Consider the following 27,745-nt stretch of genomic DNA (forward strand, 5'->3'; position numbering starts at 1 on the left):
CCTCTCCTGGCAGACAGACTCTCAAGGGGACCGAACCTAAAGAGTTATACTGAGAGTGATTTTCTATTAAGAGCTCAGGCTCTCAAATGACAGGGCCCGAGTCCTGCACGTTAGGAGTTTAAGTCCTGAAAGCTTTGGCTGGTTTTAACATTCACTCATCTTTCCGATTTTTTTTTTTAAACAGTAGTTTTGATTCTTACCATAAGCCAGTCAGATAAATATTTTCAATAACGAAAAGGTAACTGTCATGTTATAAGATTTCTAGCTGAACCGCGAGCTCTAATTGGAACCTTCTCTGTAGGAAACCCTCTTCTTCTGTCATGTTTTTAAAGGTATAGGAACCCGCAACGAAGAAAAACAAATGCACGGGAGGGGGGGAAAGAGAGTTTGCGTCCCCAAAAGGTCATAAGTCTGCCTGTAACTCCTGCCTTCCATATGACTTTCAACCAACCCATGGCTACTTTTTTTTTTAACTTGCTGAGCTTGACTACATTTGTTATGCCAGGAGCCAATGTGCCGACGAAGACCCGTTGTTAGACAGCTACACCTTCTTTCTCCACCGTTCTTACCTCTATGCTGCATTCTCACTACAGTGCTTAAAAAAAAAAAAAAAAAAAAAGACTGTTTGACGCTTACGTCACTTGAACTCTCCTCCCCTCTCTTCCTCGGAGTGGCTGGGAGTTCGTCGGTGTGAAAAGCGCAGAACCATCCGAAAGACGCATGCGCGGCCCGATGGGTTGGTTATGTTTATAATCAGCAATGGCTAGTAAAGAGAGGAGGAGGCTAATGTAGTTTCTTGGCGGGCTTCGGACAGTTACGCCCATAGGTAAGTAGATGGCGGTGATGATGGGGAGGAGGTATCGCGCCTTCGTCTGACTGCTTTGCCCTAGAAGCCGAGATCGGGTCTCCTTTTGAGATTGAGGGGTCGTCGCTTCCCAGTGTAACTGGCGCTCGATAGGGTATCACCGGCTTTCTTTCAACTTATGGAACCGACCGAACCCCTTATAGGAAAGATCTGTCTGAGTACCAATAAATGACTAAAAGAGATGGAGGGGTTGGGGGGGGGAATGGGGAGAAAGAGAGAGATAACCTTTAAAGTGCTGGGTGTCTGCCTGGTTTTGCTGGCTTGAATGCCCCGTGCTGTGCTTAAGAAGTAAATATGGATTACGGAATGGGATGGGAAATTGGGGGGGGGGGAGAAATATAATATCTTCAACATAATAGGAAAGAAATGCAGTATAGTATTGGTAACTAGGGCTGGCAGAGATGGTAACTGGAGTCCACTCCAACATTTCTTTCGGGTTTCCAATCAAAAGCTACTTAGTCTGAGAAAATTGGCTGTTTTCCTTTTAGATCTGAAGTTAATTGCAAGACGTGGGTTTCTTGGGAGGAAGAGAAATGAAATCTAGAGGATCCAATATTAATATACATATAATGTATCAATTTATATATTCATATATCAATCAAGGCTCTCAAATACAACTGTATATTATATATATATATATTTCAAAATTTTGGATTGCTGACAATTAAGGGAGAACTGGAATAGCCATTTTGAACTTTTTAGTTCTTTTCAACCAGACATACCCTTCTGAGATTCGAACCTGGGCTGTCTGCATGTTAGGCAGATGTATTAACCTCTAGGCCACAGGCTCTTTCTCACTTTGTCAGCTATGAGACAGGGGAGAAGAATTATCTTGAGTTTGGTGCACCCTGTCGGCCCAAATATTTGGGCCGACAGGGTGCACCAAACTCAAGATATACATACATACATACATACATACATACATACATACATACATACATACATATATTTGTTTTCTGAGGTTTTCGCGGGTGTTTGTATGTAGGTCTTTGGTTATTCGGGTTTTCTCCCGCGTAAAATTGGAAATGTCTTGGCGAAGTTTCGACGAAGTCCCATTGGTCGTCTTCAGGCTGGTGTTTTCAGCTTCGTGCTGAAAGTATACAGTTCTATTTGAGAGCTTTGATTTCTGCCCCTCAAATTGTGTGAAGGTTGAAAGTTGACACTGTGCCCTGAATGTGTGTGATGACAGGAGGTTATTTTTTTCCTTAAGACATACAGCATTTTACAATATATTTTATAATAATGAAAATGCAGTTTATATAAACAGGACTCTAGTGACATATTGTGTTAAATATGATTTATTCTAGTTTGCTATGTATTTTAATGTTTGTATTATTGTAATTGTTTTGATATCTCCCAGTTCAAAGGGTGTTGATATCCTGTCTCTTCAGCTGAATGGTTTTGCAATGTTTGCTGACGTCGTAGATACATATTGACTTGCAATTTTTAAAAAAGTTATGAACAAATTCCAGTGACGTGTTAGTGCTACCAAATTTGGGCTGTAAAAATCTGCATGACCACTAAATAGTAGCTAAGAGAGTTTTCTGTATCTCATTTCTGTCATCCTACTGATTTGGTAGTCCTGTTTGCCACCCAGGACTACATTCAACTTAATGTAATAGTAATATTTTTCGAAGGGACATATTTTAGATGGAATGCCAGATTTCTGTACAAATATGTGATTACTTAATTAGGTGAAAGTCAACCTTGAAGTACGAGACATATTGACTAACCCAGGCTTCTATTTTCTTACAAAACTTCCTTACAGTGCAGTTTTCCTCAAATTGCACCAGAGAGGGAAGTTAGTGGAAATGCTCTGCTTTTACCCCAAATAGTTTTACAATTGTTGGAAGACTATTTCTCTTTTTTTTAATGTACCTACTATTGAAATATTGAAATTCTCTTTCATTCATGTTTTTTATTAGTTGACTGATATTGAGTTTATAAATAGGCTTTTTCCAACAGTTTGATAAGCTGAATAATTTTTATACCACTACTGATTTTTGTTTGAGAGAAAGCAGTCCTATACACATTAAAAACCGTGAACCTCTCATTTGTTTAAGCAGTCTCTCAGCTCCAGGGGTGAGAGAGAAAAAGTCAAGTGATTTCTATAAGCAATCTCTCTTGTGCCTGAGCGCCCCCCCCCAATGGAAAGATTGGAGAAAAAGAAATTGCAAGACAATAAGCAGGTATAGAATGTGGAATATACCGGCTCTTTTGTGTAGCATGCTACATCTGCTAGTGCTACCGCATAGCTTTTGATATGCATTTTCCATTAATGTGCCTGCTTACTCTCTTATAATCCCTTCTTCTGCAAACTTCCCACTCTGAAGGGGAAGGGAAACCAAGTCGGAAACAGAACAATATATACTAATTGTAATGGTGGTCACATGACTGGGGGAATCTGCAAAGATCATAAATGCAAGTATTGTTCATAAAGTTATCATAACTTTGACTAGATGCTGAACGAGGCAGTCACTAAGTAAGGACTAACTTTGCTTTTTTTGGAAGCCTGCAAACTGGACAGTTGCAAAGCCTAGAAGTAAAGTAAGAATCTCATGTAATATTTTATCACGAACTTTGCTATTTATACATCAATTTTAAATTATTTGCTATCTACACATCAATCTACATATCTATATTAAAAATTGCACTTCAAGATTTAGGGCACGGGGATCAAACTAGCCGCGTCATGTGATGTGTTGCGACATATCACGCCTTTGTTTGCATTGCTGGAGCTGGGGTGGGTGTGGCCTCCGCATGATGCAACCCGCACAGGCCGGCAGTTTGACACCCCTGATTTAGGGCATTGAGATGCTTGGTATGAACTATTTTGTTTTGCTTCCTTTTCAGCACACACTTTTTAGGGTTCAATAATGTGACTGCTGAAATCATCATGTCTGGCCTCTGTCCTCCTCCTTCTCCTGCTGTTGCCAAGACAGAAATTTCACTGAGTGGAGAATCACCGTTACTAGCTGCCACATTTGCATATTGGGATAATATTCTTGGTCCCAGAGTCAGACATATTTGGGCTCCAAAAACGGAGCAACAGCTTCTCAGTGATGGAGAAATAACATTCCTTGCCAATCATACTCTCAATGGAGAAATACTTCGAAATGCCGAGAGTGGTGCAATAGATGTGAAGTTTTTTGTTTTATCTGAGAAAGGAGTCATTATTGTGTCTTTAATTTTTGATGGAAATTGGAATGGAGACCGAAGTACATATGGATTATCAATAATACTTCCCCAGAGTGAGCTTAATTTCTACCTCCCCCTGCATAGAGTGTGCGTTGATAGATTGACACACATTATAAGGAAAGGAAGGATATGGATGCATAAGGTAGGTTGGGTTTTTTTTATTGAAATTACTTCTAATACTCCATTGTAATATTTCTACTTGTTAAAACAGTTTAGGTCAGAAGACCTGCCTCTTCTCAAGTGTTAAAATATCACAAGTTCTACAAATGACAAAAAAAAAAACCCAGACTGAGCTCTTGCTTATTTTGTCCTTGGTGTTCTGATATCCTCCATTCTAAAAATAAACATAATTTAGTGAGTCCAGAGATTTAGTCATACTTTGGTAAACAAATGAAACCAGTGAAACTTGTTTTATTATAATCAATTTTATCAGCATTCAACTGACCTTGGGTGTTCCCATAAAAGCAAGCCAGATCAGATCTGGCTAGGAATTGGGGGAAGATTGTGTTGAGTGGTAGACTGGAAAAATGCATTAATAAACCATGTTCAAGAAACTGCCAGGAGCTGAGATTGACTTAAAAGAGATTCTACTTTTAATTTACATAGGTTTATTCAAGAATGATTGATGTGGAACCAATACAGGGTTTCAAAAGCCGAAATAATAATCCTTCAAGTTATATTTAAGAACGCATAGCCCACTGTAATGGTCTGATGTTCTATATGGCAGGCTGGTCTCAATTGTGGGGTTTTTTTTCATTATTTTTGATTTTATTTTGCTTGATTTTATACTAGTTGTAGTGCTATATTGGCTGCCCAGAATTGCAGTGTCAATTGATTAAAAAATATATACAGTCATTCTTGAAGAAAGTAATAGAAGTTCATTACATGTGCGTAACTAATAGGTACCATCTGATGTAATCTTGCTCAGAAATATATATAGTTTCTTATAGCCAATAAAAAAAGTCTTCCTGTTAGAAAAGAGCTAAGTTGGTGCTGATCAGATATTTTGGATTAGAAATCTCCTAAATCCCACTAAACATGAAAATCAGTATGGCATATAATTTGTTGGTCTAGCAGCAGGGAAACCTAGGATGTAGAGCAGGGGTGTCAAACTGCTGGCCCACGGGCCGAATGCGTCATGCCGAAACTGCCCACCCCATTGCCGGCAATGGAAAAAAAGTCACGATACATCACGACACGTCACATGACGTTGCGAGTTTGACACCCCTGCTGTAGAGGGTCTACAACAACTCACCACAGCCAATTCACCATGGTTAATTTGCTGCGGGACAAGAGTTACACTAATATTGAAGAAATCGTTGAATAGAATCATTAAAGGATGCCGAAGGAGGGACAAAATAAAATGGGAATGACAAAAATTACAATTATTTTTAAAATTATTTTAAATAATTGAATTGTTGAATTGTTACGTGCTGAGTTGGCCATGGCGAGTTATCCTGCAGAAAGTTGGCCGTGGCAAGTTGGCCGTGGCAAGTAGATCACCTCAAGCCACAGAAGTGTACTCTTTCAGCCTAACCTACTTCACTGGGTTGACATTAGAAAAAAATAGGAGGAGCATTCATGCCACTTTGAGCTCCTGAATGAGATATAAATAAATAAAATAGGCTGCTAATAGCCCAGAACATCTGGAAGGTCACCCAGTGGCTTCTTCCTAACTGAACATACAGCGAAATCATTTATTCAATAATATATAGTAATTTTTTAAAAAAAATCCCACTGGCTTTTTCGTGTAGGATATGTTAATTATGAAAAACATTTGTAGTCCCTGATTTTAACATGGATTGTTTATTTTAAAAGTTTTAAAATGAGATTAGTTAAAATAAAACATAGTTACACTTTGAGGGAAATGTTCGCAACATAATTCTAAGGTGATTTTGGATTCTAATAATTCTGTGCTCAAATATAATTCAAATGTTTTGCAAAGTGAAGCATTCTTGCACTTTTTTGTTATAGTCCAGTAACATATATGATAGTATTCTATTTCTGACTGCCAACAACAATTTGATGAAGAGCCATGGTGGTGCAGTGGTTAGAATGCAGTATTGCAGGCTGCCTCTACCCATAGCTAACAGTTTGATCCTGACTGGTTCAAGGTTGACTCAGCCTTCCATCCTTCTGAGGTCAGTAAAATGAGGACCCAGATTGTTGGGGGTAATATGCTGACTCTGTAAACCACTTAGAGAGGGCTGTAAAGCACTGTTGAGCGGTATATAAATCTAAGTGCTATTGCTATTGATAGAAAGGAATAGATTGAGGAAAAATCGGAAAATGTAGTTTCCCTTGAATTTTATGCCTGTGTAAGAATCTGAAAACATATTTCTGTGTTTGGTTTACCATGCATAATTTTACTTTATTATGATCTGTTTTGAACACAATGATAATTTAATTTTTTTTTTATAAAATCACATTTATTTAATGTCAAAATGTGCATGTAAAAAGTAAACAGTCTTTATTTGTGTATACTGTTTTCTTTTAGGAAAGACAAGAACATTTCCAGAAGTCTATTATGGAAGGTGCAGAAAGAGTGGAAGATCAAGTAAGAAAAACACATATAACAAAATGCTGACTATAAAACATGCATGCAAGTATGCACGCACACAAACACAAACACAGAGATTTTTCTGAATATCTGGGTAGAAAAGCAATGATAATGATGTTATCCATTCATGATGTTATCAGTTGTGTCCGGCTCTTGGCAATTCTATGGGCCAGGTCTCTCTGCATCTTCCAGTTTTGCACTTCTTCTTTGAGTTGTTCTATGCTCTGGCTGATGTCAGCTTTGATGGTGTCCAGCCACTGAGTTCTTTGGCCGTCTGGTTTCCTTTTACCAGTAACTCTTCCAAGCATAATTGCTTTCTCCAGTAATTCTCTCCCATAACATGTCCAAAGTAAGTGAGACACAGTTTTGTGATTTTGGTGTTATGTGCTCCAGAAAAGCAATATGAAGTTAAATTATATTAAACCGTCCACATACAAAGTGGAAATCTAAATATTTTTAATATTTTTATTCCACAGAAACAACTGGGATGAATTGGGAGTGTCTTTAAGAGTGGTCATTTCCTAATAAAGTAGAACAATTTGTCAAAAGATTTTTTCCCATGTCATTCATCTATCAGAAAAAGAATTGCCAATATCAATGTTAAGTTATACTTAGTTGAGATTTATTACATTATATTGAATAAGAAATGAAGCATAAAAGATTTCTTTTTGTAATCTCTTAACCATAAAGTACAATTATATATTAATTTCATTTCATATTTTTAGCCTGCTTCCATCCTTGATCAGATTACATCAATACAAGTTCAATTTCATTCACCACTGATTTAAAACCTTTTAGAATGAATCTGAAAATTAGTTTTTCAAAATTACCTGTAATTTTTCTTTTCTTTTTTCCCTTCAAAAACCATTTAATCTCTAAATAATCTTTTCTTACAGTTTTGTTTAAATTCAACTACTTGATTGAAATAAAACTTGTATTTACTCTACAGGGCCAGAGTATTATTCCCATGCTGACAGGGGAGGTTATTCCTGTGATGGAACTCCTATCATCCATGAAATCACACAATGTTCCAGAAGAAATAGATGTAAGTCTTTTATGGGAAAGCCCATTATGAAAGGAAGAGAGTCGATTTGATGTAGCAGTTAAGATATGAGGTTTAGAAATCAGGAGACTGATTTCTAGTCCCTTCTTGGTTACCTTGCGCCAGTCATTCCCTGTCAGCCCTAGGAAGAAGCTGACTCCAAAATAGCAATAGCACTTAGATTTACATACTGCTTCACAGTGATTTACAGCCCTCTCTAAGTGGTTTACAGAGTCAGCATATTGCCCCCAACAATCTGGGTCCTCATTTTATCGACCTCGGAAGGATGGAAGGCTGAGTCAACCTTGAGCCAGTGAGTATCGAACTGCTGGCAGTCGGCAGAATTAGCCTGCAGTACTGCACTCTAACCACTGTGCCACCAGGGCTCATCAAAAGCCAAGAAAAGTGCAGGAACTAATCCTGGCAGTCACCAGGAGTCAAAAACTTACTTGACAACATGCACATACGAAGGAACACATACACACACAGACATATACACAGCATGAAAGGAAGCACCTGGCTTCTTCTTTTTACTACAGGTAGTCCTCGACTTTTGGGCACACTTAAGCCCAATTAAGCAAGACTGTTCTTAAGTGAATGTTATCACTTTTCTTGCCACAGTTGTTCAGTGTATCATTGCAGCTGTTAAGTCAGTAACAGTTGTTAAATGAATCTGGCTTCCCCTTTGGCTTTGCTTATCCAAATCACAAGCAGAAGGTGAGATCCCGGGACACTGCAACTTGCCAAGCATATGAATTTTGATCATGTGACCACGGGGATGCAACAGTTCTAAGTATGAAAAACCATCATAAGTCACTTTTTTCAGTGTCATTGTAACTTTGAGCGGCCATCAAATGGATAGTGGTAAGTCAAGAGCTACCTGTATTTTGAATTCTATTTAGGTAAATATTAATGGGCGATATACAAATAATACCTCTGCCTGCTTAGAAATGTAGAATGTATAGATTTAAAGTAAACGCATGTACTTTAAAGTCCAGCAGATGGCTGACTATCTCTGAAACTAAGCCAGGTTCAAACCTGGTTAATTCTTTGGTGGTAGACCTCTTGAGAATTCCAAGTCTATTAACTAGATTGGAAAATTAAAAAAAAAATAGGAAAGAAGACAACGGACTGTTTACACTTCCAATAAGAATACAGTGATGCAATCTCCCCCACTTTGTTTTTTGCCTTCTTGAATATCAGTAGCTGCGATTTTTAGTCCGCCTTTGAACATGTGAATATGTAGGATGGTGTCAGGCTCCAAAAAAACCAAGAAAGACATGCTGAGTTTCTTCTAAGCAGTTTCTTTCGTTATTCCACACCCATAAACCGAAATCTTGCCAAACTAAAGCGATCTGCCTCATTAAAAATATACTCTAAGAACTCCTAAAGAGAAGATAGTCTTGATCCTCTTTCTCCCAACCAAACTATCTAAATTTCACTGCAGGATCTCCCTCCTGGCAATCTATCTATGTTCCACCATAGATGCCCAGTTTTATCATGTGTTGGTGAGAAAGGGTTAGAATATCACATTTAATAGACAGAAACTAAAAATTGGCTTGAAGAAGAAATCGGAGTAATAGTATGCTTCTTAGACTGACAGAAATACTTACTGATGCTGGCTGCAGTGTATTATTTTTTAACATTCTACTATGAGCCGTGGTGGCGCAGTGGTTAGAAGGCAGTATTGCAGGCCATCTCTGCCCACAGTTAGCCGTTCGATCCTGACTGGTTCAAGGTTGACTCAGCCTTCCATTCTTCTGAGGTCAGTAAAATGAGGACCCAGATTGTTGGGGGCAATAGGCTGACTCTGTAAACTGCTTAGAGAGGGCTGTAAAGCACCATAGAGCAGTATGTAAGTCTAAGTGCTATTGCGATGAGAAATTTTTGAAAGTTGTTGAGAACTTTTAAATGCTCGTTGTAATCAAATAATATGTTCATATCTGTGTCTGTGAAAAGATTCTCAGTCATCCAGTCATAGTTGTATCAAAAGTGGTTTTTATTTTTGAAAAGGCAACTGGACTGATTTTATTGAGGAAAAAGAAGAAAAAGACATTTCACTTCCTATCCTGGAAGCTTCATTAGTTGTATTGAATAGTGTGCATATAGATGGAAGAATAATATTGTTATACTGTCAATAATTGTCTTTGCCTTTTCAAAAATAAAAATCACTTTTGATATGTTCATATCTGTGGTTTTCCTAAACTGAATCCTGTTCTCCTTGTTTTCATTATATTCCAGATACATGATACCGTGCTTAGTGATGATGACATTGGTGACAGTTGTCATGAAAGTTTCCTACTCAAGTATGTTCTGTTTTTATTATATTTTTGTGAAAATCCATTGAAAGTGGAGATTTAATGGTAGGCCCAGCTGAGAGGGGACTTGTTGGGATAAAAAGTCTATTGATTAGTTTTTGTTACAAATATCAGATACTTAAAGCAGGTTTTTAAAGAAAGCCTACATTCTTTAAAAAAATGAAAAAATTTTTAAGCACACAAGATTTATAAATATAGGTAGTCCTTGAGTTATGACCATAATGGAGCCTGCCCATCATGGTTGTAACTCCTCTAACAGTTGTAAAATGTTATAACCTTTTTGCGGAGGTTGTTAAGTGAATCACCACAGTCATTAAGTGAGCATATAGTTTGCTATGGGTGCCTTTTGCCAAAATCCAGAAGTAAATGATGGTTTTCGACAAAAATAACATAAAATGTTGTGACTGCAGGGCACGGCAAATGGCTGTAAATTGAACCCTTGTGACCATGAATGGGGAGGGGGGGAACAATCATACCTTCAAATCTGGATCATAAGTAACCTTCAGGTAGGTATGTTAAAAGTTCAGACAATCACTAAATGATGAGTCATAAGTCAAGGACTACCTGCATGGAAATTTGGATATGATATATAAAATTTAAAGGGGGATACATTAAATAGCATTTGTGAAGAGAAGCAATAACAACTAAATGGGGTTTGCGGTTTTCTTACTTCACGCTTGCTTTCTGTTGGGGGAAAATCCCACAAAGAAATGGAAAGCTAGAATCAGGCTAACTTCTGAGGTACTTTTGATAGATGAAATTTGATCATGGATATTATGAACCTGAGCCTAGTAACAGTTGAATTCAGTGAAATGTGAGTCTTCAAGAATATGGCAAGCCATTCTTTTCCTTCTATACAGGTAGTCCTCAACTTACAAATACAATTGAGCCCAAAATTTCTGTCGCTAAGTGAGGCAGTTGTTAAGTGAGTTTTGCCCCATTTTACGATCTTTCTTGACACAGTTGTTCAGTTAGCAATATGGTTAAGTGAATCTGACTTTGCTTGTCAGCAAGTCACAAAAGGTGATCACATGACTCTAGGACACTGCAATCATCATAAATATGAGTCAGTTGCCAATCATCTGGATTTTGATCACATGACTACGAGAATGCTGCAACAGTCATGAGAGTGAAAAACGGTCATATGAAGTTACAAGTTCCGTTACAACTTCAAATGGTCACTAAATGAACTGTTATAAGTTGAGGACTACCTTTATATGAACTCTGGAAATGTGTTTTCAAGTTTTGTTTTGTAAATGAATATGTGTGACCCCCTCAAGAGTTTAGGTTAATGGCAAATACTATTTTGAAAGACTTTTAAAAAATGAGATTCTGAAATAATGTAAAATTGGTTCCAACTTGTAAAACTTTTTTTTAATCACTTTGTTTATCTCTGCTTAATATTCAGGGCCATAAGTTCACATCTGCAAACCTGTGGCTGTTCAGTTGTTATAGGAAGTAGCGCAGAAAAAGTTAATAAGGTATGTGTTTTCTATATGCTGATGGAAAATATTTTCCTGGTAGGACGTTTTAATTAAAATCATAGAAGTAATAATTTTATTTTTATCTACAAAAATACTCCATGCTTTGGCAGAAGCCAAGGGATGCAGGGGAAATCTGTTTAGTTAAATTTTTAGAATGGATTTATTCAGTTTGCACATGAAAACCTGCAGTTTCCAACTTTTGTCTTGAGTTTGAAATTTAAGAGTTTCTGATCTGATACAGAAAATTCATGCACAAGATTTGTATACGAGTACTATTTATATATTTGTTTTATATCCTGCTTTTTATTCAAGAACACAAGGCAGGGAACATTTATCCCAGAACAACCACATTCTAAGGTTTGATCAAGAAAACTAACTTGATTTAGCCCTTAGTATGTATATGGGGAATTTCCTAGGAAATCCAGGCTTGTAAATTAGATTGGCAAATTGAAAATAAAATAAAATAAAAATCTTCTGCAAATCAGTTCTGTAATTCTGCCGTAGATAAAAATGTAACCTTATAAAATGACAAGTAAGAGTTGCCCAGACTCTGTACAACAGAACTATCAATGTATAAATGTTTCCTATATTATTTCAGTATATATACATATATATTTATTACAGATAGTACGGACATTGTGCCTCTTTCTCACTCCAGCAGAGCGAAAATGTTCTCGCCTGTGTAGAAATGAAACCTCTTTTAAGTATGAGTCAGGCCTGTTTGTGCAAGGGTTATTGAAGGTAAGATTGTTTTCTTTCCATATGCATACCGGAAGGTCTCAGTGCTGATTATGAATCCCACAAAATGGTAGCAATATTCAAACTTGCCCTGTCCGAGGTGATATTTCTATGGAAAATATATCCTGCTTGATGGATAAGAGGCAGTGAAAATTTCTAGACATAAAATTTTTATATGATAATGAAATATAACAGTAAAAGATTAAAAGAATATACTTCCAACTTAAATTTATTTTAATGAAGTAACAGAGTAGTTATAGAAAGCAAAATAATATCAATGACGTAAATTATTAAGTTATCTAATCAGTAAAACCTGCTGCTTTTTTTTTGTTTAATGTACATAGCTTGTTTGAGTAAAGGGAAAAAAAGACGTCTTTTTCTTTCCTTCTCATATGCAGAACACTTTCTCCACAAGTTAGAATGTTATTGACACAATTATTTCTATTTTTAATTTGTTAATTACATTATTACCCTGACCTTGCAAAGAACAAAGCTAAAACTTCACTTGCTTTAGATTCTGACCTCTTATTCTTCATTTCTAAAAGTTGTAACATTAAAAATAAAAGGAATAAACCAGACAGTTGAATGAACAAAATGTAAAACTGCCATTCTAACTCTGTCTCTGACTGATGTAAGAAGGGCGGGTTGCATCTTTGCCTGAAGGAACAGTGTAATGTTTGTAACTGAAAAGCTGCCTAGCATTGTGGAGATACAGAGTCAAAAAAATTCATAATGTCTCCTTTACATTTGAGAGTCATGAGCTGAGATTAATGTGTGTTTGGAAAGAAGTCCCAGTGTTTCCATTGCGATCTATACATTGTGATTTTCTGTAAAACCCCTTGCAGCTTGACACGTACTGTGTGAATGAAGAGTCTTCAGTCACTTATTGATGACTAAGAGTAGCTAAGATTTGTGATGAACTAGATTAATAAATGGAAAGCTCAGTTGACTCGACTATTCTGTATTTAATACTGTAGTGTTCACTCAGAAGATACATGTTTTGTGTTCACTAATGTGCAGGGAAACAGCAATTTAAATCCAAGAACTAGCAATCAAATCCCATTGAATTGAAATATGTTTTATTTCTGAGTACCAATTCATATAATTAAACATTGAAATTAAATCTTGAATATTGTCAGGGCAGAAGCTAAATTTTGAAGGACAGCTTTAATTTTATTAAAATAAACAGTGACATTCATTTGTATGTTACATCTATGGAGATTCTCAGTCATCCAGGTCATGATTGTCTCAAAGGTGCTTTTTCAAAAGGTAACTTTTATTTCTTTGTTTTTTCCTTGAAGACATTTCGCTTCTCATCAAGAAGCTTCTTCAGTTCTGACTGAATGGGGGAGAATTGAAGGATTTATATTTCTTGAAGTCACTGGTCATTAGCACTCTTTCTGAGAGTCATTGAGGCCGCTTGGAGGTTTATCTGTGCCTTCAGGTCACCTGAATAATGCATATGGGTGTGGAACCTTTTTGCAACTGTGAAAGGATTGTGTTGTAAACAGGAGATTGTATCCCTCCCCTTCTGTTGAGAGAGGGCTATTCAGTTTTAATGTAGATGGTTTCTTTGACCCTCTTACAGACAGTCCTCTCTGTCCAGAATATGGATTTTGCTGTCTTCAAAAGAGTGGCCTTTGTCTTTCAAATGCAAATGGACTGCTGAATGTTGTCCTGATAGGTTTGTTCTCCTATGTTGTGCCATGTGTTTATGAAGTGGCTGCTTAGTCAGAACTGAAGAAGCTTCTTGGATGAGAAGTGAAACATCTTCAAAGAAAAACAAAAAGTCCAGTTGCCTGTTGAAAAATGGGATATTTGTATGTTACGTTCAAAATGATATTTTGCATGTTTAATTTTTGAAACTTTATTGGGGCAGGATGTGACTGGAAGCTTTGTGTTGCCTTTCCGCCAAGTGATGTATGCCCCATACCCTACCACACACATAGATGTAGATGTTAACACAGTGAAACAGATGCCTCCATGCCATGAACACATTTACAATCAACGACGGTACATGAGATCTGAACTAACAGCATTTTGGAGAGCTACTTTGGATGAAGAAATGCCTCAAGATACCATCATCTATACAGATGAAAGTTTTACTCCTGACTTGTATGTATTTTTATGGAGTTTACAAAAAAAGTTAGTTGGTACTGTCCTTTGTGAGTAAATACAGCAGACATTTGAATATAGATCTGCATTTTTATGTTGGTGGTCATCATGATTCAGATGTACTATCTCTATCCTTTTCACATCTGCCTGTCTGTCTGTCTATGTGTCTATATCTATCTATCTCCCATTGATAGTTGATTATCAAGGAAGAAGTTATCTATCAGCGTCTTCATTTCAGTTCTAATGCTGCTTATTCTGCTTGTTATAATTGATTTATTCTTTATATTTAATCTTAGCTCTGTTTTTTCATTCTGCTTGACTTTATCAGAGCTTATTTATATTTTCAGCTATTAGAATAATATTATTAGCCTAGTGCAGGTTATTTATGTTTCTTTCCGCAGTTTTAAAACCATGCTCGCTTAGTTTCTGAATTATCCAACATGTATTAGTAATAATTTCCTTCTTGGCCTTTTCTAAAACCAGCTTGAAATCTCCCTTTCCATGTGAGGCTCTAATCTGATTTGGATAATCCTAAATACTGTTTTGCTAGCTTGTAAAATTAAGATATGGTGTGATAATTTGTACAATTTATTAAATCTCTTTTTGGGGGGGTATTGTTATGTAGACTGCTCCCTTCCAATATATGGTCATGAGATATGTTTTGTCATGTCTGTTTCCTTTAGTTCTCTGAAATGTTTGTTAAATTTCTTCCCTAGCTCTTTGGCTTTTCTATAACCAGTTTCTTGTTTTCTAAAAAGAGATTTTTGGCAATCTCTTAACTGCATTCATCCTTAACAACCTCTTTGATTTCGTTCAACAGTTCCTCAGGTTCCCTATCAAATTGTCCAATTCCAGTTATTGAAATCAATAATATGTAGACAACCCATTTCATCTTACATTATATTGAGCTTTTCCACATTCATGTTTCTTATTTTCCATATTTATTTGTATCTCACCTTTATTATTATTTTTATAAATAACTCAAGGTGAAGACAATATCTAATACACCTCCCTCCTCCAATTTCCCCCCTAACAACAACCTGCTAGGTGATTCTACTAGAATTGGGGGGGGGGGGTTTCCGCCCCTGCATGGCAAGATCAGCAATTAAACCTCTAGAAGCTTCAATTTACCTCATTATAAACACCTTTAAAACTCTTAAAAGATCCCCAGCTCTTCTTTAGTAATTTGTTGAATGCCATCAAACTTGAGGGGGCCCATCATCTAGCGCTGTATTTTCAAACACTTTACAAGTAGTCCTCGACTTACGACCACAATTGAGCCCAATATTTCTCTTATTAAGTAAGACAGTTGTTAAGTGAATGTTGCCCCATTTTTACGACCTTTCTTGCCACAGTTATTAAGTGAATCCCTTAAGTTAGTAATATGGTCGTTAAGCGAATCTGGCTTCCCCATTGACTTTGCTTGTCAGAAGGTGATCACATGACCCTGGGACACTGCCACCGTCATACATACGAGCCAATTGCCCAGCGTCTGAATTTTGATCACATGGCCACAGGGATGCTGCAACAGTCGTTAAGCGTGGAAAACAGTCATGTCACTTTTTTCCAGTGCCGTTGTAACTTTGAACGGTCACTAAATGAACTGTTGTAAGTTGAGGACACCGCGTACTTTGTCTGTGCACGTGGTTTTTGTTAAATGTGGAAGGGGTTTCCCATTACTTTCTCTTGCAGTGTGACAGACGGCTTTGCTGTGGTCACTAAGGGGGATCGTTCACTTCCAGCATCTTTCAATATTGCTGGTGTCTGTTTGGTTTAGCTGGGATTACCTTCCGGCCTTGGGTAACCCTGCTAGAAATATATAACTCCTGGCAGTCACTTCTGATGTTCTTACTCATCCCTCCCAAGAACAATCTCCCTGTCCCAATGAGATAACAGGCAGGATCTCTTTTGGGGCGGTGAGGAGTGGGCCCACCTTGGTTCACCATCTTGCTTCTCAGAATGAACTACAAGTCGCCTCTGAACTGAATAGTCCTCTTCTACTAATGTTCCTCTGGAACTGGAGATGCCTTGCCCCCAGTTTGCAGACAATATTTGATTCTCAAGACTAAATAATCCCTGATAGATTTGTTCTCTGTGAATTTATTTAATCCTTTTTTTTAAAGCTTTCCAGATTTAACAGCCGTCACTTTTTCTTGTAATGAATTCCAACAGTACATTCTGTGCTGTGTGAACAACAGTTTTCTTTGTCTGTCCTAAATCTTCCTACATTTAGATTCCTTGGATGGTTCCTGATCCTGGTGATTTGAAAGAGATTAATACTTCTTGCCAGATTGCTCCATGTTATGCATGATTTTTTTTATAACCGCTTTTATTATGTCCTCCCTCGTTCGCCTTTTGTTTTTTGTTTTGCAAGTTAAAATAGTCTCCAACGTTCTAGAATTTTCTCTTTGTATGCTTTATTTTGTTCCTCTGTATTTCTGCAGGAATGTTTTCCAAGATGTTCAGCACCAAGATACTTTAGTAAAAGCTTTCTTAGATCAGGTAACTATGTTTCAGTTAATTAAAACTAATAATATGGCATATTACTTATTAAATATCCTTTTTGCATAATTTTTTTCATGAAAAGAGTAATTTTAGAATATATGTAATGTGTTTAGGGTACATCAAGCAAGGCTGGGCAATTCTCCAAGTATTTCATAATCCCTGGAGATTGGTCATGCTTGTTTTGATTTATTGGAGATCTGGACCAAAATATTTTTAAAAAAACAGTTTATAAGTGTAATAAAAATAAATAAAATAAAGGCAATATATGCAGGAGAATGGGAAAACACTAAGAGAACTCTAGTTAAAGGAGATTTTTCATGGTACGATTTTTGTGTGTGCCAATTCTTAACAGGTCTTTCATTTGAAGCCTGGATTGTCTCTAAGGAGTGTGTTTCTTGCCCAGTTCCTCTTAGTCCTTCACAGAAAAGCCTTAACTCTCATCAAATACATCGAAGATGATACGTGAGTTGTAAAGTTAAAGGGAACAATGGGGTTGGCTATCTTGTGTCTTGACATAGCTTTAAAGTTTTCCCGTTCACCACATCTTTGTTCTTCAACTTACAGGCAAAAAGGCAAAAAGCCTTTTAAATCTCTTCGTAACTTGAAGATAGACCTGGACTTAACAGCAGAGGGCGATCTTAACATAATAATGGCTTTTGCTGAAAAGCTCAAACCTGGTTTACATTCGTTTCTTTTTGGTCAACCTTTTTACACCAGCGTGCAAGAACACGATGTCCTAATGTCATTTTAAAGACCTTTTAATCTGGGCTTGTTGCAGCCTCGTAATATTATTCAAAAGTTTTTGTAAAGGGAAAACAATGCTTCTCTTCGTAATCACATGCTGCTCTCCACTGCAACTGAATGTAAGTTTACACTACAGCCTGTAGAAGGAAGAGGGAGGACAATTTGCTGTCAAATCTATTCAAATCTTAGGCAGACTCAAAGGCTCCATTTTGTTTATAGTAAAAGACAATATCATTACGTTTGGTCAAAACGCTAGCTGGAGCTTTCAAAACAATAAAACAACAGAAATGTTTTAAAATGGTTCTCATTAGAGCACATTGGTGTTATCATTTTTGACATTTGCTCATTCTCTATTTCGAGATACTAGACTACAAACAAGTGTCAAATGCTGACCAAAGACCCTAATTTCTATGGGGATTTGCTTTAGACCAGAGGTGGAGAACGATGGCCCTTTTATGACTTGTGGACTTCAACTCCCAGAATTCCTGAGCCAGCCATGCTGAAGTTGAAGTCCACATAAAAGGACCATCGTCCCCCACCTCTGCTTTATATACTACCAACTTTCTTCCTTTTGTCACACTTTTCAACAGCTCCTTGAAACTTATGGTAGTATCTAACTATTTAAATATAGCTGTAAAACACTCTGCTTAGAAAAGTGACTTCTTAGTTGAAATTGGACATGACTGGAATTGGACATGATCCTGGAGAGAATTTTTAAATTAGTAAAGTATCACCAACCATACAAGTACCCAGCAAATCCATTCTGTTGCTGATTATGTTAGGCTATAAGGGATGTCACATTGCTTAATGACTGACAATAGTTGTACATAATTAGAGGACAAAGTAAATGCAAAAGCTAGGCTTTTGCTAAAGACTGGAGTTAAGTAACTTTTGTGCTCTGAATGAAAGCCAAATAAATATACTTACTTTATATTTATGAACTGATGGATGGTAACAAAATTCTGCTTTTTTTCTTAAATGACATCAGCTTTTGCTTGTTTTGTACATGTCTTCTTTGTGTCTGCATGATATTGAATATTTATATTGATTTTATTACGCAGGTTTCATAAAGTAAAAAAATCTAAACATTTGCTGTTACATGTTTCGGTGCATTTTTTGTTTAATTACAGTGAAGGGAAGATGCCAAAGGCAGATATATTTATGTGCAATATGTATGTGTTTAATATGATTTAGGAAATGCACTTGTCAGGTCAAGGTTTAATGCTGTTTTTCAGCATTCCATAATATGAACTGGTGTTTTCATGGAATCCTAGTCATTTTCTTCTGATCAGTTTATGTATGGTGACCGAAATGAATACGTACTGCTTTTACAAAAAGTTTCCCCCATTAACTTTTACATCTTGCGAGTTTCAAACTTTTCCTGTTAAGGGAAATAAACAAGGCAGTCTCTGCCAATCTGTGGCTGTCGTGATTCCCTAGATCTCTGAATCAGATTTTTTTTTCTAAAATGATGTACTATTTTGCATTGGGAAAGCTATCAAAGCAATTATAAATTGATGGGGGGGAAAGATAGAAGGGGAAATCTTCGTACCTCTTAACAAAATATGGAATAATCCAAAAGTGAATATTACGTAACTTGATGTTAAGAATACATTTTATCTCAGAGTAAATAGCTCAGGTCATGGTTAAAATTAAAATTAAGAAATCAATAGTTCAATAGTTGCCATTACAACTATATGTTGTGTTTGGCATTCATGAATCAATAAATAGACAATAACAGAGATGGTGAGCTTGTAACCCTCTAGTTGAACACTAACTACAGAAATTTTACTAGTAATACTCAGGAGTAAGGAATTCTAGAAGTTGTATAGCCACACTTGAAGGATCTTGCCCTGATCGCTTACTCTGCTAATAAGTATTTGGATTTTTCTAAAATACTGATACAGTAAATATTCGAGAACTACAGGTGACTTAGAAGTTTGCACTTTTCAGAAAAAAATTGTGATAGTTCCAGGGATTATCTTAAAACAAATGTATGCAACTATACTTTACTATTGAAATTATCATTAGCTAATTCATTATCTGAATCAGTATTCACTGTTGTTCATGCATTCAGTTTCTGTCTGAAATAGACTTTGAAAAAAGTATCTGGCCTTCTCTTCCTTACTGGCTGGGTGAAGGGTTTGTAGTACTAAACATCTGATGGACACTGGGTTAAGAAATGTTGATTTAAACTGGATGCATTGTAGGTTTTTATGTATTTTTCATGCTTTTAGTCCTTCAAAAAATGAAAGAATACACGAATATGTATACAAGAATGTTACCACACTCAACACACATTATTCAATTCTGCACCTAACTGTATTGTGATGTATTTTGACAAATACAACTGGCATTACAAAAAGAAAACAGTCACTTGAAACAAATTACAATATCATCTTTATTCATTATGGAATGTAAATACTAAAAACCTCACCAGATTTTGATGCACTTTTGTCTTGCATGTTTATGTGACAAAATAGTTATGTGACCTTGATTTGTGTTCCATACGTTATGGCTGAATATTAAATTAAGCTATTAAAAATGTTCTGTCGGCATTTTTAACATTTAAGCAAGAATATATTTCTTCCTGTAAGCTTTAAGCAAATTTACAGCTGCCACAAAATTCTCTTTTCTTCAGGATGATTGAAACAATGATCTTCAGCAACAACAGCAAATTAAGAGTTGTAGCCCTCAATGATGTTTTCCCCCCTCCAAAAAAAAGCTATTTACTACCCATTTTCAAAATCAACACATACACATACAGAGTCATGTCGCATTTTAGGTGCTTGACAGCCAGCTCTCCATTTCAGATGTTTCCAGCGTCCCACAGACATGTAACCACAATTTGGGACATTTTTTTTGCAGGTTTGCAGTGTACGTCCAGGCTCAATTATGGTCATAAGTCAAGGGCTACCTGTACAAAAATAATTTTAAATATTATTCTAAGACCTATAATCAGTCAGAACCGCATAGATAAAATTGAAATCGTGGTCACAAAATTTAACTATACATAAAACCAATAGAACCAGAGTTTTAAATTCCCAAGAGAATAAAACACCTCTTGTGTATAGTTGCAATGGCAATCTCTCCACAGGGGAAAAAAATACTCAGTGGATCACAGTCAAGAAGAGCAGCTGCTCTCTATAATCTCTAGAAAAGATAGGAGATGTTTCAATAGATACTATGTACAGCAGTGGTTCTCAACCTTTTTAATGCCGTGACCCCAACCGGTCGTAAGTCGAGGACTAAACCGGTCGTAAGTCGAGGACTAAACCGGTCGTAAGTCGAGGGCTACCCAACCGGTCGTAAGTCGAGGACTTTCCCTGCCCGGGAGCGCCGCGCATGCGTGGTTCCGCCCCCTGCGCCGGCCGAGGCGTAGCTGGCAAGCGGCAGAGACGGAGCAGGCCGACCACCAGCTGGCCCAGCCCAAGGGAGGTAAGGCACCCGCCAGAAAAGGGGGGAAAAATGGCGGACAGCCTTGCTTGGTGACCCCCATGAAATGGTCGATCGACCCCAAATGGGGTCCCGACCCACAGGTTGAGAACCACTGATGTACAGTATAGGCAGGTCTTCATTAAAGTAGGAGAGCTTTCAAGCAGCCAGATTGCAAGTTTTAAAACAATAATCAAAACTTGTTCAAGTCAGAAATGAATTTTTTTTAAAAGCTTAACTGATTAATACATTCCCTACTTCTACCCATATCAACAAGGGGACTCAATTGTGGAATTCATTACAGATTATTAAGAGGGAACTAAGCCTTCAGGTTAATATTGACTCTTGGTGACTACCTGGGTTGATCCCTGCAGTTTTCTTAAGATTTTCAGAAATGGTTTGCTATTGCCTGCTGTAGAGGGCTGAGAGAGAGAGTGACTGGCCCAAGGTCACCTAGATCAGAAGTCCTCAACCTTTTGTGCACCAGTGACCGGTGCCATGGAGAAAGGTTTTTCGCGGACCAGAGGGGGTGTGGTTTTGTGTACTGCCTGAATCCTGCAGATAGGGCTTTGCTTGTTTGTGTGGCCCATTTGCTGGGATGCTGCGGATCGGTGCCAGTCCACAGACCAGGGGCTGGGGACCCCTGACCTAGATGGCTTCATTCCTAAGGCAGAAATAGAACTTGGTCTCCCTGCTTCTAGCCTAGTTCCTTGACCATTACACCAAACTGGCTCTCATTGCAAATATAGGTAATCCTTGCTTAAAAATGGTAATTGGGACCAGCAACTGCATTGCGAAGTGATGTGGTTGTAAATTATATCACATGAATGTGTCAACAGCATTTACAACAGTCTCATTTGTTTATTTGCTTGTATCCCACCTTTATTATTTTTTACAAATAAGGTAGTGAACATATCCAACGTACTCCCCTTCCTATTTTTCTTCCAACAACAACAACTCTGTGAGGTGACTGGGGCTGAGAGACAGTGACTGGCCCAAAGTCACCCAGCTGGCTTTGATGGCTAAGGCAGGACTTGAATTCATGGTCTTGTTAGATGAATTCTCTGCTGTCATGGCATCCCCCATTTGTGATCGGCTAGCTTCCCCATTGACTTTGCTGATCAGAAGTCAACAGCAAAGATCACAAGTGGTAATCATGTGACTGCAGAACACTGTGACTCAAAATTATGAGTCATCACATGACTGCAGCGACATTGGAACAGCTGCAACTATGAGCACCCTTTGTAAATTTTCCTTGCTCGGTTACATTGTAATGTTGAATGATCCCTGAATGTGTCATCGTTCAATGAGGACTACCTGTATAGCAGTTATCAATGAATTATCCTACCTTGGTTCAGGATTTCATCTTGTCATTCTTGTTTCTGATTGAAGAAAAAAGGTGTGAATATCATGCCAACAATCTTCCAGTCAGCCATTCAGGTTTAAACAGTTTGGAAAACCAAACTACATTTTTTTTTTGTGGTTCACGGGAATTAACATTTGCAAATGATTTTCTTTTCCATATAGCTTAAACTCTTGTGTTCCCTTTTTCTTGTTCATGAGTAGTCTTGAATTACATATGCTGCTGAAAAATAGAAGATTAAGAATCATTAAGCAGGTATGTTTACCAAAAGTACAATGCAACACTGATTAATTTTTAGTGGGCATTCATGGAATTGTGCTGGACAAAATAGATTTTGATCTGATTTGATTAAGTATTTTTCTTCTTAAATAAGTGTTATTCCTACTCCAGTTACACAGCAAGCTAAATTTCTCATACCAGTTAAGAAATTCTGAATTCATATTTCTGGTCTTTTAAGATGAGTTCAAAGGGATCCCACAACAAAAATGAAGAACAATGGAAAACTGAATTCAGAAAATTGATATGACTACTTGAGGTGGCTAATGGTAGATATCTCAAAAAGCAATAATTAGCTATGTAATTTATGATAATTATGCTATTGGCTGCCAGAAGTAGGCATTTACATTTTTTTGCCTCGTGTTTCAAAACAATTTAACCGAATATGGATATTGTGGGAGAGATGCTATGTCCTGTACAGAGCAAAATGTCTGGGAGTACTTCCAGTTGATAACATTTTACTCTATTATACAAAAGAAAAATATTCCAGCTTTTGAATCTGAAAGATGAAGTTGAAGGTAATCTAGTTGAGTTCAAATCCTAGTGATGGCATTTAGATAATTCTTGGCAGTATTACAGAAATGTTCTGCCATTGTTTTCTTCCAAATGTTTTCAGCATGTTTTTTCCACTTCCCACACTACAATATTTATTTATTAAATTTTTGTGCCACTAATATCCCCTAAAAGGCGACTGTATAATTCTGAAATGCTTGAGTATTTCTTCAAATACTAACTCATACCAACCCTGCTTACTGTACAAGATAAACCAAGAGTGGCGAGAGGTTGTTATATGCTAAGGCAGGGCTTTTCAACCAGTGGTACGGGTACCACCTGTGGTACATTGGCACCTGGCAGGTGGTACGCGACCATCCTAGAAAAGTGATAGTGGGGGAGGGGAATGAGCTGAACCGGTGGCAGCACCGCACAAGCCTGAGCAAGAGATGGGTGGAGCTGCAGGGCTGTCGGGGCTCAGCAGAAGCACCAGGATCAGTGCCGCTTTCCAGCTGATTGGTGCTTCGGGGCTGTCAGGGCTCAGTGGAAGTGCCAGGATCAGCGCCAGGCTCCAGCTGGAGTTCGGCGCTGATCCTGGTGCTTCTGCTGAGCCCTGAAGAAGCACCAATGAGCTGGAAAGCAGCACTGATCCTGGCGCTTCTGCTGAGCCCAGAAGAAGTGTCGATCAGCTGGAATGTTGCAGCATCTCCAGGGTCTTGTGATTTACATTCAGATGCTTGGCAACTGATTCATATTTATGACGGTCACAGTGTCTCAGGGTCATGTGAAGTGACCAAAACCTGCTGCAACCACCCAGCAGACGGGGGGGGGGGGAATAAAAACCAAACACCCCCCACCCCACCCTTGCTGCCAATCCTCAACAGAAATGCTCACAACAATGAAAACCTCGGACAGGAGGAAGAGCGCCGCCGGGTGGGCAGGCAGGTGTCTTGCTCGGCTGTGGCTTGGGGGGCACTTTTTTCAGTGCCATTGTAACTTCGAACAGTCACTAAGTGAACTGTTGTAAGTCAAGGATTACCTGTACTTTATCACCTTTTTCCTTTTTTTTTTTTTTGGTCATCAAGTTTTTGACACCTTGCTAGGCGACTGGTGGTACTTGGATGTTGCCATTTCCTAAAAGTGGTACAATGGGTGAAAAGGTTGAAAAGCCCTGCTTNTCATAAAAGGGCCAAGTTTAAGACCCCTACTTTAAAGGACTTCTTCATTAAGACTTCATTGTGTAGTTTTCTTCTTTGCTTTATGGGAAGGATTCATTAGGAAAAAAATTGTAATTTAAAGCAAGAAGCTCAGCACTAATTTTATAGGTAGAGACTATTTCACATGCTTTAGAGCACCCATATGAAGAAAAATACAATGATTATTCAAAACATTGTGAGTACGTAGTTGCTTTTAACTGTTGGGCCAGACTTCACCTAATTTGCTGTTTTTTTCACAGCGTGTATTCTTGCCAATTTTCCAGCTCCTGACAAAGGTTCACAATTAAGCTGTCTCTTTTCATTTCTCAGAAGAAAGCATTGGAGCCCTGGAGAATAGTTAAAAGGGAATTAAGAGTCAAGCAGGTTAACATCACTCCAGAATAACTGGAGATTACTGAATCACAGAAGCATAGTTTTAACCCCCTACTCAGCACAAACATCCAAATTAATGAGCCACTGACAGATGGCTGCCTAGACTTTGCTTGAAGCCATTGTTGTTGTTGTTGTTTTCCATTAGGAGAGAACTCACTACTTTTTGGGATAATTGATTCCATTTGCTTAATATTAGAAATCATTTTCTAATATAGAATATTTCTAATATTCTAAAATCTCTATTCCTATAATTTAAATCCATCATTCTGTGCTCTGTATTCTGGAATTGTAGATAACACATCTTGTTCTTCAAGGAATTTAAAGAATGCTATCATATCCTCCAAAAATCCTTTCTTCTCAAAGCTAAATATTCATAGTACCTTCAATTTTTCTTGCTAGGACTTGATTTCTAGTCTTGTAATTGCCTAGATCTAAATTGGTTCTAATTGTTTTGAATACTTCTTAAAATATGTGTGGGGGATGAGGGGGTGTTCAGTCTGAATAAAGAACAACTGTTTTCTGTGATTTAGAAATGTTAAAAACCATAATAAAAACTATTAAAGATTCCATTGTAGTTAATAAGCTGTTTCAAGAACCTTAAGACCATCCACAAAGCATTTGTTGATTTAGGCACTGTTCTTCAATCTTGTGCTCTTCCCATAATTTCCTAAGACAGCATGGCTAATGATTGGAAGATTATGGAAGTTGAATTTTGATATACTGGAAAGGATTCCACCATAAATAGCATAGACTAAAATCCACTAAAATGGACCTAGTAGTTTATCATTCAACAGGATGTAGTAACTGAGCCATTGTCTTAAATGTTGTGTGAATGGGTCTATCACATTAAAGCATGTGCTGCGTTTGTTTTGGCATAGCATATTATTAGAATTAACCATGTTGTATGAACCTGACCATCAGGAAGGATGGACTGGGAAAGTAACATGAAAAATCTTGGTCAAGTATCAAAAACTCTTAAGTACAATAAAAAGAAATGCCAAGCAATGAAATCACTCAAAATGGCCATAGTTATTGTTAAAGTATCACCTTTATAAAACATGGCCTAATGCTTGAGAGCTATCACATGATCAAAACAAGAAGAATAAATAAATTTTGATAGCAGAATAATGAGAAAAGGTATAGACAAGAACATAGATCAATAGATTTACTACTGAGTTTGAAAGCATTTCCATGGTGAACTATTTTTCTTTTACAAATATGTTCTGAAGATGCCCAATATTTCCCTTGCCTGTTGCTTGTATATTTGATAAATAAAATAAAGGAAAGTTTCTCATTCATTTTTCTAAAATTGGTTATTTTGTTTTTAAAATCATCTTTAAAAAGTTATGTTCGCCCTAGTCATAGAACATTTTTTTTTTTTTACATTTTTTGGGGACTCACTTCCCTGATAACATGCTCAGTCCTTCTTTGACTTAGGATACAATAGCTCCCTTTATTCTGAACTCTCACTTTAAAGTTTGCTTCAGTACATTTTGGGCATAAATAATCTCAATCATCTTGAACCATGTTGGCTGCATTTTAGGATAATCTCAGCTTTTAAAGTGTTTAAATTAGGGAACAGCATTTACAAACAACTAGGCAGGAATAAGTATCAGCCCAGAATAATAGACTTGTCTCCAAAGGCAGATTTTCTATTTTTCTCTTCCTTTAAATTGCTTCAAATATCAAGTTTTTATTCAGGATTGATGCCAGAGTCCAATTAACAACTCAAATCATTCTGGCAAAGAGACACACTGGGATGTCTGTAGGGAGAGGTCATAAAAGCCAAGCTTATGACTGCACTTTAAAAAATGGGGAAGGCTTCAATCACAGAGACAAGTCAGTTGCTGACTTGAAATTTTGACATCCCCACCCCTTTGGGGTACAGATAATGGAAACCAAAATCCATCATAGGCACTTTGCCTTTATCCAGAAGCTAATTATGAGCAGGTACTTGAGATTCGCTAACTCGGTTTTTCTTCTTTATAGCCAATACTTCTGTTCCTTTAATGGGACCCTGATACCCATTTTGATCACAATTAGACATTTAGAAACTTTTTAGTGAAAGTGTTTATGGCATGGAAGCAAATTATGGGAAATTCTCTACTTGTTTCACTTCCTTTTTCAGGCTACTTTGTTACAAGATTACTGTAGGTTTCACTGCCATTAGAATCAAATTTTATACCTGGACCATGTTAAAGCTGAACTCCATGGTTTACTACTTCTTGGAGGGTTGGGAAATCTCTAATGTAGGTAGCCTTACAATCAACATGGATTTCAATCTATCTTTCTTGAATCCTAGACCAACAGCGTGAATATTATAGCATACTTTTTCATCCAGTCTTATAAGCAAAGGCAGTTCCAGGTTTGTATCAGATTTGGGCAAAGGCCCATACGATACCAAACTCCATACATTTTGTATGTTTTGTTTAGATGAATATGTACAATTTTAAAATAAAACATTTTACAATTTCACAATGGTTAACAAAAGGAACCTTCTGAGAATTGTGGAGAATATGAATAATAATTTTCTGTCAGCTCTGAACAACTGCTTTTCCCCTTCCTGCACATCTCCAGAACAAGGGTGTATATCTAATGATACAGTGATGTAATTGTAGAATGTGACCTTAATCGTTTTGGTGGAGCCCCCTTACACAATCATGTCTTTCCCTCCACAGGGAGGGGAAAACATGTGGTGAAAGCAAATACCTTGCAAGTTCACTTAACAAGACATTTCAGTATTTGCAGAAGAGCTTGTTCCAAACTAAGAACGTACAATGTTAAGAAATCTTATTCTTTTTACCAATGAAAGGCTAGAGAAAACCAATACACACACAAAGCCAAGACATGTCCTCCAGTGCCTTATGGTTATCCATATTCCTGTTAAAGCAAAAAGGAAAGAACAGAAAGGAAGAAGGGTCTGCAGTCTTAATTTTGTCTGGATTCACACATTGTCCTTAGCTGTGGTTTGCTGAATAAGCCACAGCAGCTAAATTGACATATGCTAACTCCTATCCCAAA

The 27,745-nt window shown here is 37.3% G+C and overlaps 1 protein-coding gene across 1 annotated transcript; it reads left to right on the forward strand.

Moving 5' to 3' along the window:
- Positions 1-787: 787 nt before the first annotated feature.
- On the forward strand, positions 788-20,114 carry C9orf72 (C9orf72-SMCR8 complex subunit). Its single transcript, XM_015819576.2, has 11 exons — positions 788-826; positions 3,719-4,205; positions 6,561-6,620; positions 7,573-7,668; positions 9,907-9,971; positions 11,392-11,464; positions 12,092-12,208; positions 14,085-14,320; positions 16,765-16,822; positions 17,178-17,287; positions 17,390-20,114. The coding sequence occupies exons 2-11, from the start codon at positions 3,762-3,764 to the stop codon at positions 17,574-17,576; spliced, it is 1,446 nt and encodes a 481-aa protein (XP_015675062.1). The 5' UTR covers positions 788-826; positions 3,719-3,761; the 3' UTR covers positions 17,577-20,114.
- The last annotated feature ends 7,631 nt before the right edge of the window (positions 20,115-27,745 follow it).

The sequence above is a fragment of the Protobothrops mucrosquamatus genome, unplaced genomic scaffold (assembly GCF_001527695.2).
Source record: "Protobothrops mucrosquamatus isolate PMUCROS unplaced genomic scaffold, P.Mucros_1.0 scaffold956, whole genome shotgun sequence".
NCBI classification, from domain to species: Eukaryota; Metazoa; Chordata; class Lepidosauria; order Squamata; family Viperidae; genus Protobothrops; species Protobothrops mucrosquamatus.